The sequence below is a fragment of the Phalaenopsis equestris genome, unplaced genomic scaffold, assembly GCF_001263595.1.
Source record: "Phalaenopsis equestris unplaced genomic scaffold, ASM126359v1 Scaffold000840, whole genome shotgun sequence".
In the NCBI taxonomy this organism is placed as follows: Eukaryota; Viridiplantae; Streptophyta; class Magnoliopsida; order Asparagales; family Orchidaceae; genus Phalaenopsis; species Phalaenopsis equestris.
Window position 1 is genome coordinate 1,276,963 of NW_018165280.1, and position 17,380 is coordinate 1,294,342.

At 36.3% G+C, this 17,380-nt stretch overlaps 1 protein-coding gene across 3 annotated transcripts in view; it reads left to right on the forward strand.

The window, feature by feature from the left end:
• The window catches only part of LOC110031628 (cell division control protein 48 homolog B), a 31,137-nt gene that overhangs the window by 11,401 nt on the left and 2,356 nt on the right, over positions 1–17,380 (forward strand). The window contains exons 3-11 of one of the 3 annotated variants that reach the window (XM_020734936.1): positions 1,718–1,773; positions 1,921–2,070; positions 2,180–2,287; positions 2,417–2,516; positions 3,518–3,802; positions 3,880–4,049; positions 12,917–13,045; positions 13,576–13,672; positions 13,777–13,854. In XM_020734936.1, the coding sequence (XP_020590595.1) occupies positions 1,718–1,773; positions 1,921–2,070; positions 2,180–2,287; positions 2,417–2,516; positions 3,518–3,802; positions 3,880–4,049; positions 12,917–13,045; positions 13,576–13,672; positions 13,777–13,854 (1,173 nt within the window). Of the gene's footprint in view, positions 1–1,706; positions 1,774–1,920; positions 2,071–2,179; positions 2,288–2,416; positions 2,517–3,517; positions 3,803–3,879; positions 4,050–12,916; positions 13,046–13,575; positions 13,691–13,776; positions 13,855–17,380 lie in introns of those variants that run through there. The other 2 variants (XM_020734938.1, XM_020734937.1) reach the window with 2 other exon arrangements.

The following is a 17,380-nucleotide window of genomic DNA, read 5'->3' on the forward strand; positions in this document are numbered from 1 at the left end:
TCATCACTCTTGGAATACACTTGAGAGGTGTTTGCTTGTGTCATTTTGTGTTATTTCTCGTTTGTGTCATATTGTAACCCTATTTCGATATTAATGAAAGTTTACTTTTTGTGTTTCCACTGTTTTTCCTATTAGTTCGGGTATCAGTCGGAAGCCTTTTTGGCGTGAGCTGCAAAGGTTACCCATGATCTGGGAATATGAGTGCTTTTGGTATTGTGGCTGAAGATTGACATGGTGTCGGAAGCACCTAACATAAAGAACTTGGATGCAACTACATATTTGGCAATTACGAATGTATAATATGGAGATGAGTTGAGCTCTTGATGATGGGGATGCTTTGCATTGTGATTTGAGAAAGTCCGATCGCGATGATGATGATCAAGACTAACAAGGTTTCTGAAGAGACTGGGGATGTCACTATTTACCTTGATGCTCTTAGCGTGAATTAAATTTTCATGAGGTAGGGTTTGAAGCGCTCAAATTATATAATTGCTATTTTATGTTGGCTGACATCAAATTGAAGATTTTTCTCTTGTAAGTTTTTGAAATAGATCAAAATGACCTAGGTGGTAATGGCTGGGGAAATCCTTGTATTCAGGGCCAAGGCCATTTAGGTATTTTGCACTTGATTTTCAAAGAAGAACACGTTCATCAGCCCAACCAGTTGTTGATTGACGAGCAAGTTTATTCAGCAATGCTTTGACAACCTTTTAGATGTATGTGCATTTTGCCTCAAGGTTGTAGTAGCTCACCACAAGAGTGGTTTGACATAGGTGTGGGGCCAAGAATGTCCCAAGCCTCATTTGCAATGGTAGTCCTAGAACTAATCAAGATCATGGATCGAGAAAGTGAACAAATTCTTGATTTCATAATGAGGTGTTCTCGGTGAATCTAACGACTGATAACCTTGATTAATTTATTGTGGTCATAGGGTTTCTACATTAATATATCTGAGAAGATCATACCCTATTAGAAGTGTATGAAATTATAGTTTCCACATAATTTATCAGCTGTGAGATTGAGTTGTTCTTCTTAGATTTTTTTGGTTATGTGTACCCAATTGGATATTTACCAATATCTATCTAAATCTCTTGATTTTAGGGATTGACAAATTCAAAAATACAATGATTATCTAAAAATATTAACCAAGCCAAAATAGAAAATTTAAATAACATAATTTTAGGTTGTTTGCTTGATGCAATTCTCCTAAATGCGTTTGCACACAGACAAACTGACTAGCCTTTGTAAATTGTTGGATTTTTATGTTTTATACAGAGGATGGCATGGATTGGTTAGAAGTAGAAAAGGATGTTGTAACTTGAGTTTACTGCCGACAAATTTATGCTTATTTATCATGAAAAGATAAATTTTAGCAATCTATTTGCTAATATGTTGTTATGAATCAATGTTTCCCACAGTTTGTAGGGAGCAATTTATGAATTAGTTTGGATTATCTTATTTAATTTTGATACATGCTTTGGAATAATAACTGTGTTTGCTGAATCATGAGCAGAGAAAATAACTTTTAATAAAAGGTCGTGTTTGAGGAAGCCACTGCAGGATGAAATGTATAAATCTCAAGCTTGTCTGTGATGTAATCATGGATTTTTGGAGATTAAATTCTTGGCTTCACTACAATTATGATTGCAGCTGCATGAACCTTACTTATAAATGTGCCAAAATTTATACATTAATCTGATTCTCAGCTATGTGCCAGACAAGCTTAGTGGAAGCTGTGGTTTTAGAGAGTGGCGCACATTTGACTGCAATAAGGTAATCCGTTCAATCAATGACAAACTTATGTGTCTTTTATGTTTTTGTAATAGGCTGGTAAGCTGATTCCAGGAGTTCATTTTTATTCACCAGGTTTCATGTGTTCTTTTTAATTTTCTGAATGTCTAACTATCTATATTCTTCCAGTACATCTTCTATGCATAGAGCACATGTTGGTGAAAGTGAGAAGTTTTTACGAGAATCTTTTGCTGAAGCATATTCTTATGGATCATCAGGGAAGCCATCTGTTATCTTCATAGATGAAATTGATGCTATTTGTCCACGCCGTGACAATCGGTATAATTTTTACATGCCTTTTTTGGGTGGATGCATAAATGTGTGTAGCCATTTTCTTGGAGAGACCAAGTTGTCTCATTGTAACCCTTTCACTAACTCTATCACTCAGGAAGGAACATGAATCTCGGATAGTTGGCCAACTTCTAACATTGATGGATGGAAGCAAAATTTCATCAAAATCCCTTCCACATGTTGTTGTGGTAGCATCCACTAACAGGTAAACCTGCTTGAAAATGATCTGAGGCCAGCCATGAAGTTAAATTTACTTACTTCGGTTTAGTTTTATTGGTTGTTTCATGCAAAAGAAAGGAACATTGAAAATTGTTCATAAACAATGCATTGTTAGGGTTGATGCGATTGATCCTGCTTTGCGAAGACCAGGGCGCTTTGATACTGAAATTGAAGTCAGCGTTCCAACTCCTGATGAACGGCGAATGATTCTTGAGGTTTGATACAATTGATTTCATTTCATTACAAATCAATCATTTTTCTTTCGTGCTCATTAGCATCATGCAATTTAAATAAGAACAAATTAGAGTGTTGGGAGGAGAAGTTCTTGTGTGTTAGTGATGTGTAACCGTGGTTTTTTTCCCTTGGAACTATAACCGTCTCTTCTCTTGCCTGCTATAGATGGAAATCTCCATGATGCTATGGTATCTTATTGTGGTTATTGCTTTTTATGGGAATACTTTCTTTCAATCATGCTTGTGCTATTGTTTATAAAAATTCTTAGGGTTTTGTATCATGGATGCATGGCTACTTAAAATATTGATTTTTTGATAAGGTTGAATTATGAACTTTTTGAAGGTTATCTGGAATCAATTTGTGCTGTCCTTGTGCCAATCATATGTAATAGCTTACGGATGAGTGGTCTGTGAATAGATACTCTGCAGCATGTAATTTTCCAGTTTTTGATTGAATTAAAATTTATATTCCAGCTTTCAATCTTATCAGTGCAAATTTGATTTGTGATTCCTTTGAGAGTGATATAAATATGGCCTCGTAAATTAAACAGGGGATCTTCTCCTTATATCGGTGTGAAGCTTGAATTTTGATTTCTTGTACACATTTTGTTCTTTGCTTGCTAGTACGAGTTTGTTCAAAATTGATACTACTGAAAAATTATTTGTAGTGATTACATTATAAATTGTTATTTGTTTATATGGTGCAAATTTGCTATTGATTTCTTTGATTTACTCCATTATTTTATCATTTGGTTTTGGATTCAACTTATGTTAAGAAAGGTAGAGGTGGACCTAAAAAGACTTGGGCATGTCTATATATCACGTTATTCTAGTTGCTTTAGGAAACCCCTACCTTTGATTGTCCTACATCATCATGGCACAAAGTGGGGATGCGGTTAAGGCATATGTTTATGCTTTTTTGCAATTTAAATGCTCTCCTTGTTCTCATTGTTTTGTAATTTTTTTTCTTCAATATGTTCCAGCTCTATTCAAGGAATCTAAAAATAGATCAGAAGGTTGACCTACAAGTAATTGCTCAATCCTGCAATGGATACGTTGGTGCAGATTTGGAGGCATTATGCCGTGAAGCTGCTAGGCTGGCATACCGCAGGGCATCAAATCGGGCTATAACTGGCGAGGTAGTTTCACTAAAAATGGAAGATTGGGAGGATGCAAAATCTGAAGTGGGTCCGAGTATCACAAGAGGTGTTACAAAAGAATATTCTAAGGTTTCATGGGATGAAATTGGAGGGCTAAAAGATTTGAAGGTCGGAAATTTTGTTGCACCTTTTAAATTTGAAATGACTAAAATTTTCTTATCAAAATCCTCTTGTCTGTGCAACAGAAAAAGCTTCAACAGGCTGTTGAATGGCCTATCAAGCATCCCCATGCATTTGCACGGTTGGGGATATCTCCATTACGTGGTGTTCTTTTACATGGACCTCCTGGGTGCTCCAAGACTTCCCTTGCTAAGGCGGCAGCTAACGCTGCTCAAGCTTCCTTCTTTTCTTTGAGGTAGGTTCCCCCTGAAATAGAAATTAATCTTGAAAGGGTAGGTTTTTCATTAAAAATGTAAAATTTTTATGCTTGTTAGGAGTAAAGGCGTTTCAGACAAATAGTTAAATGGAAATGAATAGTAAGTATGCTAGAATTTGCTTTAATTTACATTCAATATAAAATTCAAATATTTAATGGTGATTTGTGCTTACTGATGGAGAGTTGTTATTCCTATAAAGGGCAATATTTGCTTCAAAAATTGTCCTCTGTAACAGCTGAAAAGTTATGTTTAAGTAGGGCGATAAGGCTTCATTTGGTAATGCCATGCTATGTTGTTTGATATGTTAAAAAAAATCACGGCTTTTCTCAGTAAATTCCGCACGTGATCATGAAAAGATGTTGTGCTGCATAGTGCTTTTTCTAACACATTTTCTGCACAAATCAAACTGTGATGTATTAGATTTTTGAAATGCATCACAAGCTTAAAAAATTTAAACTTAGACTGAAATGCTTTAATGGCAAGTCAGAGATCTTTCTCTTAGGAAAGTTATTTACATTACCACCATGCAACAAGAACAGATTCTACAATGCCTTGATAGCTAGCTGATGGACAATACCTTAAACTCAATGCTGAAGGATACCATTGAAAAGGTTTATGTTCTTAGTTATCTCTATGCCTCTTGGTTTTTTTGAAGGGCTAAAGCCAGATGGTTTTATGAGGGTGAGGATGACCTAAAGATTTTTTTCTCTGAAATTAAGGGCGGAAGGAATTCTATTGGTATCAATTATATTTCCACTTCTGAAGGGCTTTTCCATGATCAGGAGCTTATCTGCATGGCTGCTGTTAACCATTTCAAAGATCTTTTTCATGCATGTGCTGATCCAGAGGAATCCTAGGACTTCATCCCAGCTGGTGGCCTTATCCCAACCCACTTATTCCCTTCTCTTACGGCCCCCATCTCTTCTGATGAAATTAAACATACCATTTTAATGGCCTCAAGAAATTCTTTTTCTTACTTGGATGGTTTCGCATTCCAGTTTCTTTTCTTTTTTTGGAAGATTATTGGGGAGGACGCTTGCGCAACAATGAAACACTTCTTCCACTCTAAGAAGCTTCCATCTTCCGTCAAACCATTGTTTTTACATTCATTCCTAAATCTTCTCCATCCCATCTCAGATTATAGGCCAATGTCTTTATACAATGTCTTTCACAAGGTGGTTGCTAAAATCCTGGCCAATTGATTAAAGATACATTACATTGCATTATTCATGAAGCCGAAACTGAATTTTTGGCTGTAACTGATGATATTATGTTAACTAATGAGGTGTTTAATTCCTATAAAAGCTCAACATCAAAAGAACCTTCAAATCTGTTATGCGCCACACTCATACACACCCGCCCTTCTTTATCTCATGGGTTAAGGCATGTATCTCTAATAATAATTTTTCTGTATCTATCCATGAATGGAACTTTGGGGTTTTTTTTTTTTTGTTGTTTTTCATTTAACTCCTGGCCTAGGACAAGGCTGCCTCATATCCCCCTTCTTTTTTGCATTATTATGGTTGGGCTGTCTAATCTTATTGAGCAGAGAATATCTAAAACAGAATACGACCCTATGCATCTTGATGGAGGTCCTCTCATTTCATATCTTATCTTATGCTGATGAAGTCATTGTATTTGGTAAATCTTCCCAACGAAACCTGAATAGCCTCCATAACGTCCTTCAGACTTTCCACAAAGCTTCCAATCATATGATCAACTCTTGCAAGGGCCTCATTAGTTTTTCTAAATGCTCTCAAGCTATTCAAGCATTGAAGAACTTCTTCGTTTTGCTTTTTCTTTGCCTTCACGTACCTGGGAATTCTGGTATCTGCTTATAGACATATGCTCTTATCCTTGGAAACTTTGATTGACGAAGTTTGTCTGATTCCTGTTGGTTGGAAGGCTAAGGTCCTTTTACTAGCTGACAGGTTTCAACTTATTTAGTGGCCTTTAGCCTTCCAACTATTGAGAAATTAGGCAAAGATAAACGCAAGAATAGACACAAATCAAGAGTAAAACACAGAGATTTAACGAGATTCGACAACTTGCCTACATCCTCGGGAGCAGAGCGGCAGTTTCTTTAGATTTCACAAACCTTTAGATTTCACAAAAAAAGAGTACCAAAGTAAATAAGCAAGAAAACCGGGTAAACAAGCATATATATATATATATATATATATATATAAAACCCTGGAGTACAATATGTAATTACAAAGTTACCCCTGTACCTTACCACGGGGCGTTGCCCTCGCACCCCTAACCCACATAATGAAAAACTCCTCTAGTTGGACAGATGCTTTCACTCTACTCCGCTTCGCTGGCTCGCTCTGTTCCGCTTCAGCATCTGTCCCTTATCTAGTATATGAGCCATACCTAACACCAACCATCTTATGTATTGGGTCAAAGCTTCTTTTCTTCCCAAAAGTTGTATTAAAATCATCAATGCCCGGTGCCTTAAATTTCTTCTTCATGGCAGCATCTCAAAAATAGAACTTCGTACGATTTTATGGCACAAAAATTGCATGCCTAGGAGCTAAGGGGTCTAGTCATTTTCATATTCATACCCTTTCCTTTGGGTCGTTCTTAACATATGTTAAGCCCACTTTCTGGTTGCTAATTATTCTGTGGCTATTATTTCTCCTTTTGGAATACTCAATGCAAAAATAGCTCTTTTTTTTAAAAAAAAAATCTGAGAAATATTGTCAACATGGCTAAACCACATTAGTCATTTTTCATTGGGGATGACTCCAGCATTATGCTCCTTTGGGTTCCCTGGTTCAAAGAGAAATGTTTATGGGAACTATTGGACTCTAATGCTTTTCACTAACTTCTATGCCCTCCTAATGCTCCTTTTAATTTGCTTATTAACTCTAATAATGGGGAATCCATCAGTGCAGGCCTTCACTTACCCTTTTTCAGTACTTTTGAAGATCTTTCTATTCATAATTGGCCAGACGCTTCAAAAGGCATGGAAAATCCGTCTTTTGCCATGATTTGTGAGGACTGCTTTTCTGGTAACTCTATTATGACCTGGGCTAATTGCATTTGGCATAAAACTATGCTTTTAGATATTTATTTACACTTGGATGTCTGTCCAAGGGGCTTTGAATACTTCTGTTGATCTTTTTGGCAAGAATATTTCTTGCAACTCTTTTCTCTGCAATGTTGAAAAAGAAACTATAAATCATTTATATTTCAGTCACTCGTTCTCCAATGCTAACTTTGAGGGTTGGCTGCCTTGGTCAGTGACCTTTCTTCCAAGTCCTTCTATACAAATTCTAGATCACATTACTGCTATGGAGGGCATATCTAAACTGCAAAAAAATTTTATAACATATCTATCATTTCCTTGAAGGAAAGGAATGCGAGGAGATTTTGCAATTATTTTAGCAGCATTACAACCGTTCTCTTCAAGATTAAAACTTCCATACGTGCTAAATTCTGGAATTGGAAAAGGAATCAAATTTGGGAAGATATTTTTATGGCTTATCTTTAACATCTTAGCTTCTTTATTTCTGAATGCTCCTCTTGGGGTGCTGGATGGCATTTTCCTTTGGGACCTGAAACATGCTATCGCATTCTCATTGGGATTGCTATAGTTTACAATTTTTGAGGGCAATGATGCAGCCTTTCAAACCTGATGCAACTTTGGAGAATTGGGACCTAGGTTGGTGCTTTGCTGCTGAGTTGGTTTATTGGCTAATTCAGCACCGTAGGGCTTTGTTAGACTAGTGCCTGTGGCGCCGTCCGCCAAATAATTTGAAAACTTATTAGGTGCAAAGACTAAAAGGTCAATTTAATCATTTGTTAGTTATTATTGTGTGTTATAAATAGGCCTTAATATACTTATACTTATGACTAGACTTATGACTAGGTTATGTGTGATTGTTGTTTTGAATCTTAGGGTTAGGATTTGGGAGATTCGCCTACCCCTTGAATTGCCTATGTTTATTTTTTATGTATTCGGTACTGTAGTGTTTCGAGTTGGTACCTACGGAATAAAATTTATTTTTTTCTGCCTTAATTTATGCAGAAATTTGTCTCGTTCCTATCTAATTGTTATCAGAAAATTCAAGGTCCTAATCCCCGCTCTGCTAGAAATCTTTGTCGTTGCATTTGAGGCCGCTGCTCCATCTCATATCATTTTGAAATTGTCGTTGTGTCGCTTTCGCGACCGAACCATGCTATACGATTGCGATTCAAGTTAGTTGGAAAGCCAATGACGGGATCGCGGGTCGCATATGTGGCAAAACCTCGTGATACAATCACGATTCAAGCTAGTGGAAAGCCAACCACGTGGTCGCGGGTCGACTTCATGACCGAATCTCATGATACAATCGCGATTCTAGCTAGCTAAGAAGCCACTGACAGATAACGGGTCATAGTCGTGAGGAAATCTTGATGCTATCGCAATTCAAACTAGCTGGGAAGCCAATGACGAGATTGTGGGTCGCCTACAATCACGATTCAAGCTAGCTAAGAAGCCAGTGTTGAGATCACGATGTACAAAAATTCCACATTAGTGATACAAAAAACCATTATGGGAGTAATGACGACCAAAAAAATAAATGTTCTGGAGGAGAAATTGGAGGAAGAGTTGAGTCAAATCAGATGTGAAATGGAGGACCTTTTCTTTCTATGGAGGGTTGGTTTTTATCCATAGTGGGAGGTTCACAATCCTGAAAGAAATGATGAAAAAAATCATAGAGTTTCACGCAAACCCACCATTGTTTGCCACTGGATCAAGAACGGTGTCTGGAGCGGACACTAGTGGTAGTAATTAGAAGGATTCACGTGACATTAGGGCAATGTCGCAACCTTAGGAAGATCTGGAGCCGTGGGATCAAGCGAAGGAATTGAGAGCAGACTCTAAGAGGCAGCATTTGAAAGGAATAACGTTACATCTAGATGGCTAAAACGAGCGGCAATAGGCGGAGTGGGAAGACATGCGGTTCAGAACTGGAGAAGATCAATTCGAAGGATTTCGGCCTAGAACAGGGAACTACGGTTGGTGGAACCTCAAATGAGGTTGCATCCAATCGTGTAAGTAATTTTTGCTGCGGCAATTTTCAGGGCAGAAGGCGATTCAAGAGCTTATAGAGATAGACGAGCTGATGATGGGGCGGGCTACACTTATGAAAGAAGGGAAATCAGTATGGGTTACCCAGTTCATGGGTGAAATGAACTTCTGTCAAGAAAATTGGGGAGGGCACTCACGCATAAGGAAGCTGAAAATGTTGATCTTTGAAAGAGATGATGCCTATGGTTGAGTTTATTGCATGAAGAGATATTATGCTATTAATGGCTGACGGAGGAAGAAAATTGATGGCAGTGGCCCGGTGTTTGAAAGTGAGGGCTCTAGCATGGTATCAATGGAGAGAACCTCAACCAATCAGAACATGTGAAGAATTTAAAAAACGAATGTTGAAGCACTTCAAAACCAAGTGGGAAGGGGATCTACACGAGCAATTTTTTCGCTTTGGTTCAGGAAGGGTCTGTCATGGATTATAGGGAAAATTTAGGATATGCTATCTAGCCGTTTGAGAGAGATATCAAAAATAGTGTTGGAAGAAAACTTCATAAAATGGTTGAGTCAGAGATTTGAGTTGCACTTCGCCTGTTGAGAACACGATGAATGGGGCAAATTGTGGAATTAGCGTAGTTGGTTGAAGATAAAAATGCAATGAAATTGACTAATAAGAGCAACATACGTGGAGTGCCCTACCAAAATGATATATTGACAACGATACCAAAAACTCAAGCAATGGGATTTCATGGGAGGCTCCACGGGACTAGGAATAATGGGCCACGACCGAGGGCAACGTTGAAATGCTTTACAAAGACAGATTTAGGAGAAGCGAGCGAATGGATTATGTTTTTAGTGTCACAAGAACTTTGCCCTAGGAAACTGTTGCAAGGATCAAACCTTATAGGTTCTCACAGTATATGATGAGGAGGATGCATGGGATAAAGAAATATAGGAGATTGTGATGGAAGAGGAGGAACACTCTCTCTTGGATGTGACAAAAATCTCTTTGAACTCAGTGGTGTGGTTAACATGAAACCATGCTATGAAACTTTGGGGACACAACTGAGAGTAGGATAAATGGTGTTGGTAGATAGTGGGGCCTCCCACAAACTCATCTCTACTCAAGTAGTGAAGCAATTGGGGCTTGAGATGGTCGGTATAAGAAGTTTTGGAGTAATAATGGGAACAATACAAGTGGATAAGAGTATGGGAGTTTATAAAGGGGTGATTTAACACTGAAAGGTATTCAGGTGATGAAGGATTTTATTCCCTTGGATTTATTGAGTTTTGGTATGATATTGTGTATGAAATAGTTGCAGTCTTTAGGGGAAGCTAAGATGAATTGGAAACTCCTGACATTGAGTTCTAGAATGGAGACAAGATGGTGGTGCTTTACGATTACTCTAGTTTGTGCAAAACCTTGGTGACACTCAAGACCATGATTAGAGCAATACAAGAAGCAGAGTTGAGATTCTTAATCTAGTTACATAAAATGGAAGAGACATATAACACAACTGGCAGGGATTCTGGCACCAATCCAACGATTCCAACAATCTGCAAAAGTTTTCTAGTTGCTACGATGATTGGCGCCTCAAAGGGAACACTATCATGCAATAACCCCGAGACTGAGGGATTCTCCTATCAGTGTGCGCCCCTATTGCTGCTAATAAGGTTTCAATTCAACATTAACATAGCTGGTTGAATTTTCTAGCAGAAGAGGGGGGCAATCAAATTAAGGAAATGGAGCTTAAGCTTTACATAAACTTAAAAGACTCATTGACAACAATTTGCAATGATCCAAAAAAATTTCATTATTGTTCTTAGTGGAAGTGATGGTAGTATCTTAGATGATAATTTTGGGGAATACAATGTAGTTGGCAATAGAAAATGAGATATTTTTGTGTTTTGCCAATGGAGAGTAGATGACTATGGTGTCAGAACATCTTAACATGGATTGGGTTTATAGTATGAAGCACGTTTTCAAGTATTTTACATAAAGAGCTCCTAGGTCTCCACTTCAAGCATCAGGAGACCTTACTTCCATGGAACTACAAGTATGCAAATGCTGATTTTGGAAGAATTCTAGCAAGGGACATGCTATAACATCTATGGACATGTCCAATATGTAATGCAGTTGTTGATGTCGTTCAGTGGGAGTCACTAATGACGCTACAATTGATCAAATAATCTTGGGATTAATTATGTACAACAAGAACATGGTTACACCAATAAATTATATTTTATGCATCAGACACTTTTGAGGAGAGGATGATGATATGAAAGTTCTTTTGGAGCCACTTGAGTTAAAAGGTGTGCGCAAGGAATCAATTTGTGGGAAAGAAGTGCTGATTAAATGAAAAGGACTTTCAGATTATACGACCACATGGGATTCATACGACTTGATCCAACAACAATTTTCGCTCTTCCATCCTGAGGATAATGTGTCTTTATAGGAGGGAAGTAATGTTAGATTGGTCCCAATAACGTTGTTCGCCAAATATTCTGATAACTTATGTTAGATAGGGTAATTTAGAATTTTTTAGTCATTAATTGTGGGGTATAAATAGGTATAAATAGGGCTTAATATATTTAGGGTTAGGTTATATGTGATTTTTGTCTTGAATCTTAGAGTTAGGGTTTGGGAGATATCGTCTGCCTTTCGAATTGTCGGTGTTTATCTTTTATGTATTCGGATTATATCGCTTTAATTGGGCTCCGGCGGAATAGAATCTATTATTTCTGTTTTAATTTCTGCTAATGTTTGTTTTGTTCCTATCAGGCTTCTCTTTAGGTGTTTTGTAGCAGAATTCCTTTTGGTTATTTGTCATTATCTGCCGGTTCCTTCTTCTCAGTTCATGTACTTGCAGCTCCACTTCCGCTTTGATTGCTACTATTTTATTGTTATTTCAGCTGAGCCCTTTGATTTTGTTCACCCTCATTTTTTTTGTTATTTGTTTTATTTTCCAAGGTATTTTGGTCTTTCCTGATGCAATTTCTGTTGTATCAAAAAAAAAAAAAAAAAGAAAACTCATTACCTAATGAGGTAGAAATTAGTAAGACAAGCAGTGAAGTTTTCAAATGTGTCCAGCTGCATACACCGCTCTTTAGAGGTCCGTTGTCAAATGACCACCTTTTCATGCGCTAAAGTGGGATGGTGCAGCTTTGAGCTACAAACTAAACCACAAGATACATAGCAAAATGGACCTTGAAAATTTTGATCATCCTACAATCTTTTTTGCATGCGAGCTACCACTTTACTTTTTTCTTACCTCTCCTATTTTGCACATTTATTTGTTTTTATATGTTTGCAACTCCAATATTCCTTCTTACTAACTTCTAATTCTTTATGATGAATGCCGTTCGACGTGATATCCGATAATCATGATGATTTTTTCTTTCTTCCTAATAGGAGCTCATTGGACTAGTAACTTAACATTTATTTGTTTGTGCATTGTCGTATGGAGTATATTGTCAAGTTCATAAGAAGGAGAAAATTGTCAAAATGGTCCCTGAAGTCTTTGTCGGGTGTCTTTTTAGTCCCAGTTTTGGAAAGTGTCAATTTAGACCCCAAGATCTTTTAAAAGGGGCTAATATAGTTCTCCCTGTAGACTACATTAGCCAATATTAAAAGAGTTTGAAGGCTAATTTGGCATTTTTGTAGACTATGGGACTAAAATGGCCCATGTAGATAGTTAAGGGACTGTTTTGACACTATTCTCATAAATGCTGTCATGCTTCAACTTTTTTGCTTTACCTTAAACGTAAAGTCCATCAAGTAGCTTATTTGAGTGACTTATTTCCTTACATATGCAGTGGGGCTGAGTTATATTCCAAGTATGTTGGTGAAGGTGAAGCATTATTACGCAGGACATTTCTGAAAGCTCGTTTAGCCGCACCAAGTATTTTGTTCTTTGATGAAGCTGATGCTATTGCTCCTAAACGGTGATGGTCTAAAACTGCTGCACATGTCCATCGTTGTTCATGTGCTGTACTTATGCAACATTTTTAATGAATTTGTTACCAGATGCGTATGATTTTCATTTGGGTTTTAGCTGCCAGTTTCATATCATGTTTCTGGAGATTTGTCTCCCCTTTGGATTTAATGATAATTTGTTCAGCATTTTTTTTTTATCAGTCAACTTTTTCTTCTTTGATCTTCGGCATCCCGAGTTTCTGTTAAACTGTTGCTCATTCAACAATGATAAGTAAATAGAATGTCCCATATTTGAATTTGTCTTTTTATGTGGCCATGTAACAAGTGGCGAGTTATTTTTCTGCAGTCATTGCAACTATAGACTTGCTAAGCCTGTTTGGCATTTATAAAGCCACTATTGTTAGGAGTATTTGTATGAATGCTGATAGTTGCATTTATTTCTTGTTCATTTTCAGATGGTTATAGCATACTTTTATTTATGTTTTTTTTTTCAATAAAATCATTCTACTTAATATCTTGTGTGTTCTTATGTTCTCAGTGGAAGTCATGATGGGAATTCAAGTGGTAACGTCACGATTGGTGAAAGACTTCTTTCAACTCTGTTGACAGAAATGGACGGTCTGGAATTGGCTACGGTATAACTCAGCTCCATGGTACTTAATATCTTGTGTGTTCTTTCAACTCTGCCAACTCTACTTGGCAAACTTTTGGATTTGAAACGAAAATGGTTATTGTACAGGGAATTATTGTATTGGCTGCAACAAATCGGCCCCATGCAATTGATGCTGCCCTTTTGCGTCCTGGTCGCTTTGACTTGGTATGGTTCACTTTTATTTTTGGGCCATTTACATATATACCACCCAATTCTTATTTATTTACATATCTGATACTAAACTTTTAATTTTTTACATTTATACCATCCAAATATTTCATATCACATAAAATATACCACTATTTTAACTTTTAAAAAGTGAAATACACCTCTTCATGCATATGCAAGACAGTATATATGTAAAAATTAAAGTGTAGGTGTCAGATATGTAAATACACAGGAATTGAATGGTGTATGCAATTCCTTCTTTATGTTCTTGCTCCTTTAAGGATTTTTGCTTGTCTGTATTAACATTTACTTAGTTGCACATTCATGTGGCTCAAAACAAAAGAATAATAATAATAAAAACATTCATGTGGCTTCTTTACACGATACTGCTACATTATTCAACGCATCGTATAGAGGAAAGATTCAAGGAGATTAATGTAAGGTTGTGCTATAGCTGAATGCTATTATTAAAGGGGATTTACATGCATGCTACCCAAAATCTTTTACTTTACCTACTTAACACCCCAAAATTTAATAATACAATACCATCCTAAACTTCCCCCTTCTCCAAATCTACCACTTGTAATTCTCTGTTTGCTTCGCCATCTCGAAGACCATCTCCCGCCATTGAGCTCTGGCAATGCCACTTGCAAAGCAGCTTAAATCGACAAATCCAACATACTATTAAGCCACTCCTCCGTTGCCTTGAACACCAATGGCATCATCACTAGGTACAACTCATCGAGCTTCTTCAACGCCTCGATCACCCTCGAATGATCCTGCCTCGCCGGACCTCTGACCCTCGTGAATACCATCAGCAAAACCACTGTGTTGAATGGCTCGTTATTTGCCGCATTAACCAAATACCTCTCCGCCGACCCTAAGAAATCCAGCCCGCCGACAAATATAAGTAATCTCCTTCACCCCTCTAGCCTCCAACTCCATTATCAGTTCCACATAATGCCTCTTGTCTCTGGTCACAATGTGGCTTCTTTGTTCGGTCAAGATGTGGCTTTTCTGCTAAACCTGTCCTATCACTGTTGCTTAGGATCTTTAATCTCATCTTTAAGATCGCCAATAGTTGTGAAGGCGACGAAGCTAGCGGCTGGATTGCAGAGTGGTAGTTTTGGAGAGGGAAGAAGTTTAGGGTGGTGTTTTTTTATTATTAAAGTTTGGGGTGTTTGGTAGGTAAAATAGAAGGTTTTGGGTGGTATGTTTGTAACCCCAATTATTAATAAGATGAAAAGGTAGGGATATCATTTTTATGATTCTTAGTATTGAGCTTAAGATGAATCCTCTTTCTAGTTTGCTGGTTTGTTCTTGATTTTATTTATCTTGTTAACCTATTTTCCTAATTCTTAGAAACGTGCTAGAATCGAAAACTTCTTGACCTATTGTGTTTTCTAATGTTTTGTGACTTCATTCAGCAAGTTGCCTTATAAGTTCTATTTATTTATTATGGCATTAACTTCACAAGCTTTGCACAGAGTTTTAGAGTCTGAAATATTGCAAGTATTCTTCTGATAGAAACTTTACGTTTGTCTTATTATTTTGAGGAAAAATTATTAAAATATCTTATAAAGCTTGACATTGACACAATATTTATGGTCCAATTTGATTGTATTGAAGACACTGTAACTTATAAATATTCTTTTAATGATGAATTGGATGCCCAAAAAAAAAAATAAAGATTTATAGTTGCAATCTGATGCAACATTTATATTGTTAAATTCCAATCTGCACTATTTGCATTTGAGTTCAAGCTAGAGCATATTTATGTACTTCACCCTATAGTTGAGTAAGAGTTCAAACCCAAATTTAATGAATCTAAACCTTTATTAGAGTTATATCTATCCTTGTCTATGATACCAAGAAACTATGACCGTTGAAATGGTTAAATCAATCGAGTAAAAATATATTTTTAGCAATAGCATTTATTGATTATGTGATATTTTATCAATAATGAATAACCATATTGACATTTATTGTTTTTGGTGATTATTTTATTGTTTTAAAATTTGGAAAAAGAATTTTCGAAGAAGGTAAAATTCTTTCAATGTTTTGAAGGATATAATATGATAATTATCTTGATTAAAACATACCAATTTTAATTCTGTCTATTTGACTGAATACAAAGTTATATCATTCATCAGAACTATTTCTTAAACTATTTGGTTTTATGTTTCTTTAAAGAGACTGTTATAGTCCATTTTATAGATATATCAAATTTGTATGGCTTGCAGCTCAAAGTCATTATTATCATGATTGTCCTATCAAAACTTTTTGAGATCGGCTTTTTGAACGCTCATTTTTTATTTATTTGTGTAAGTATTATTTGAGATTTTAAACGCATTCTTCATAAATTATTTTGAACAACTTAATCCATAATACCTAAGGTGCACCCCTCTCTATTCTAATCATTTGACAGTAATTCTATCTATTCCCCAAATAGGTGTACTTCTTGTCTGTTTTGTACATGTCTAAATCACCTAGTTCTAGTTTCAAGTATCCTATCTTTAATAAATCACGATAGCCATTCCTTTAATATACATAATTAATATTTTTTTTTGTCACACATTCATCTTCGTTTTCTCTTGTTTTCATACACAAGTTACATATCTATTTGACTTTTTTACTACCCTAAAACTCAAATCCATACGTGGTCGCCAGCGTAATTGTGATTTTATAGAATTTACAGTTAAATATCCATGATATCTTCTTTCACATAATTACCTTCAAGAATTTTCCTCTTTAAGTATCCTGTCTTATTTCTAGAATTTATTTTCTCATTGATATCTCTATTTGTTTGTATAATAGATCTAAGATACTAATCACACATGGAAAAAACATCAACTTTGCCCATATTAATTTGCCGATATAAAATGCTAAATTTGTCAAATTGAAAACTCTATTGACGTGGAAGTTACTTGTTGCTTCTAATATCCATTATATTGTTCTTTATTGCTTCTCTGTGATCGCCTCTTCCATTATATGTTACAATCTCAAGTTGTTGTTTGCTATAGTCTTGAAGCTTTTGCTACCCTATGCTCCATCACTCATGTTACTTCTGTTTTGCGCTCTTCTTTTCTCGCCATCTAGTGTATTGCTTCTCACTTTTCTACTACTTGCCTTGCATATTGTTGACTCTTACTACCATTATTTTAAAAAGATTGAGGTGTACGTCTCAAGACTTACGTTGAACTGAGGCCCGCTATAAATGTGCATTTCAAATGATTCATTTTATTCTCGTTAGGAAAGAACGCATGGCCGCGTTCTTCGTGTTGCATATGGAGAAGGATTGGCTTTAGATATTTGATTTCATTCTACCAAATCAATTGCAAATAATAATAAGAAGAAGAAGAAGAAATGACAAGATAGGAGGGAGATAAAATAAAGCATATAAGTAGTATTAACATCTTTTGTTTTAAGAACTCTCAAAAATAATTTCTTGGAATCTTATCATAAGCTTTTTTTTATATCAACAAAAATCTTATGTAAATTCTTGGAATCTTATCACAAGTTT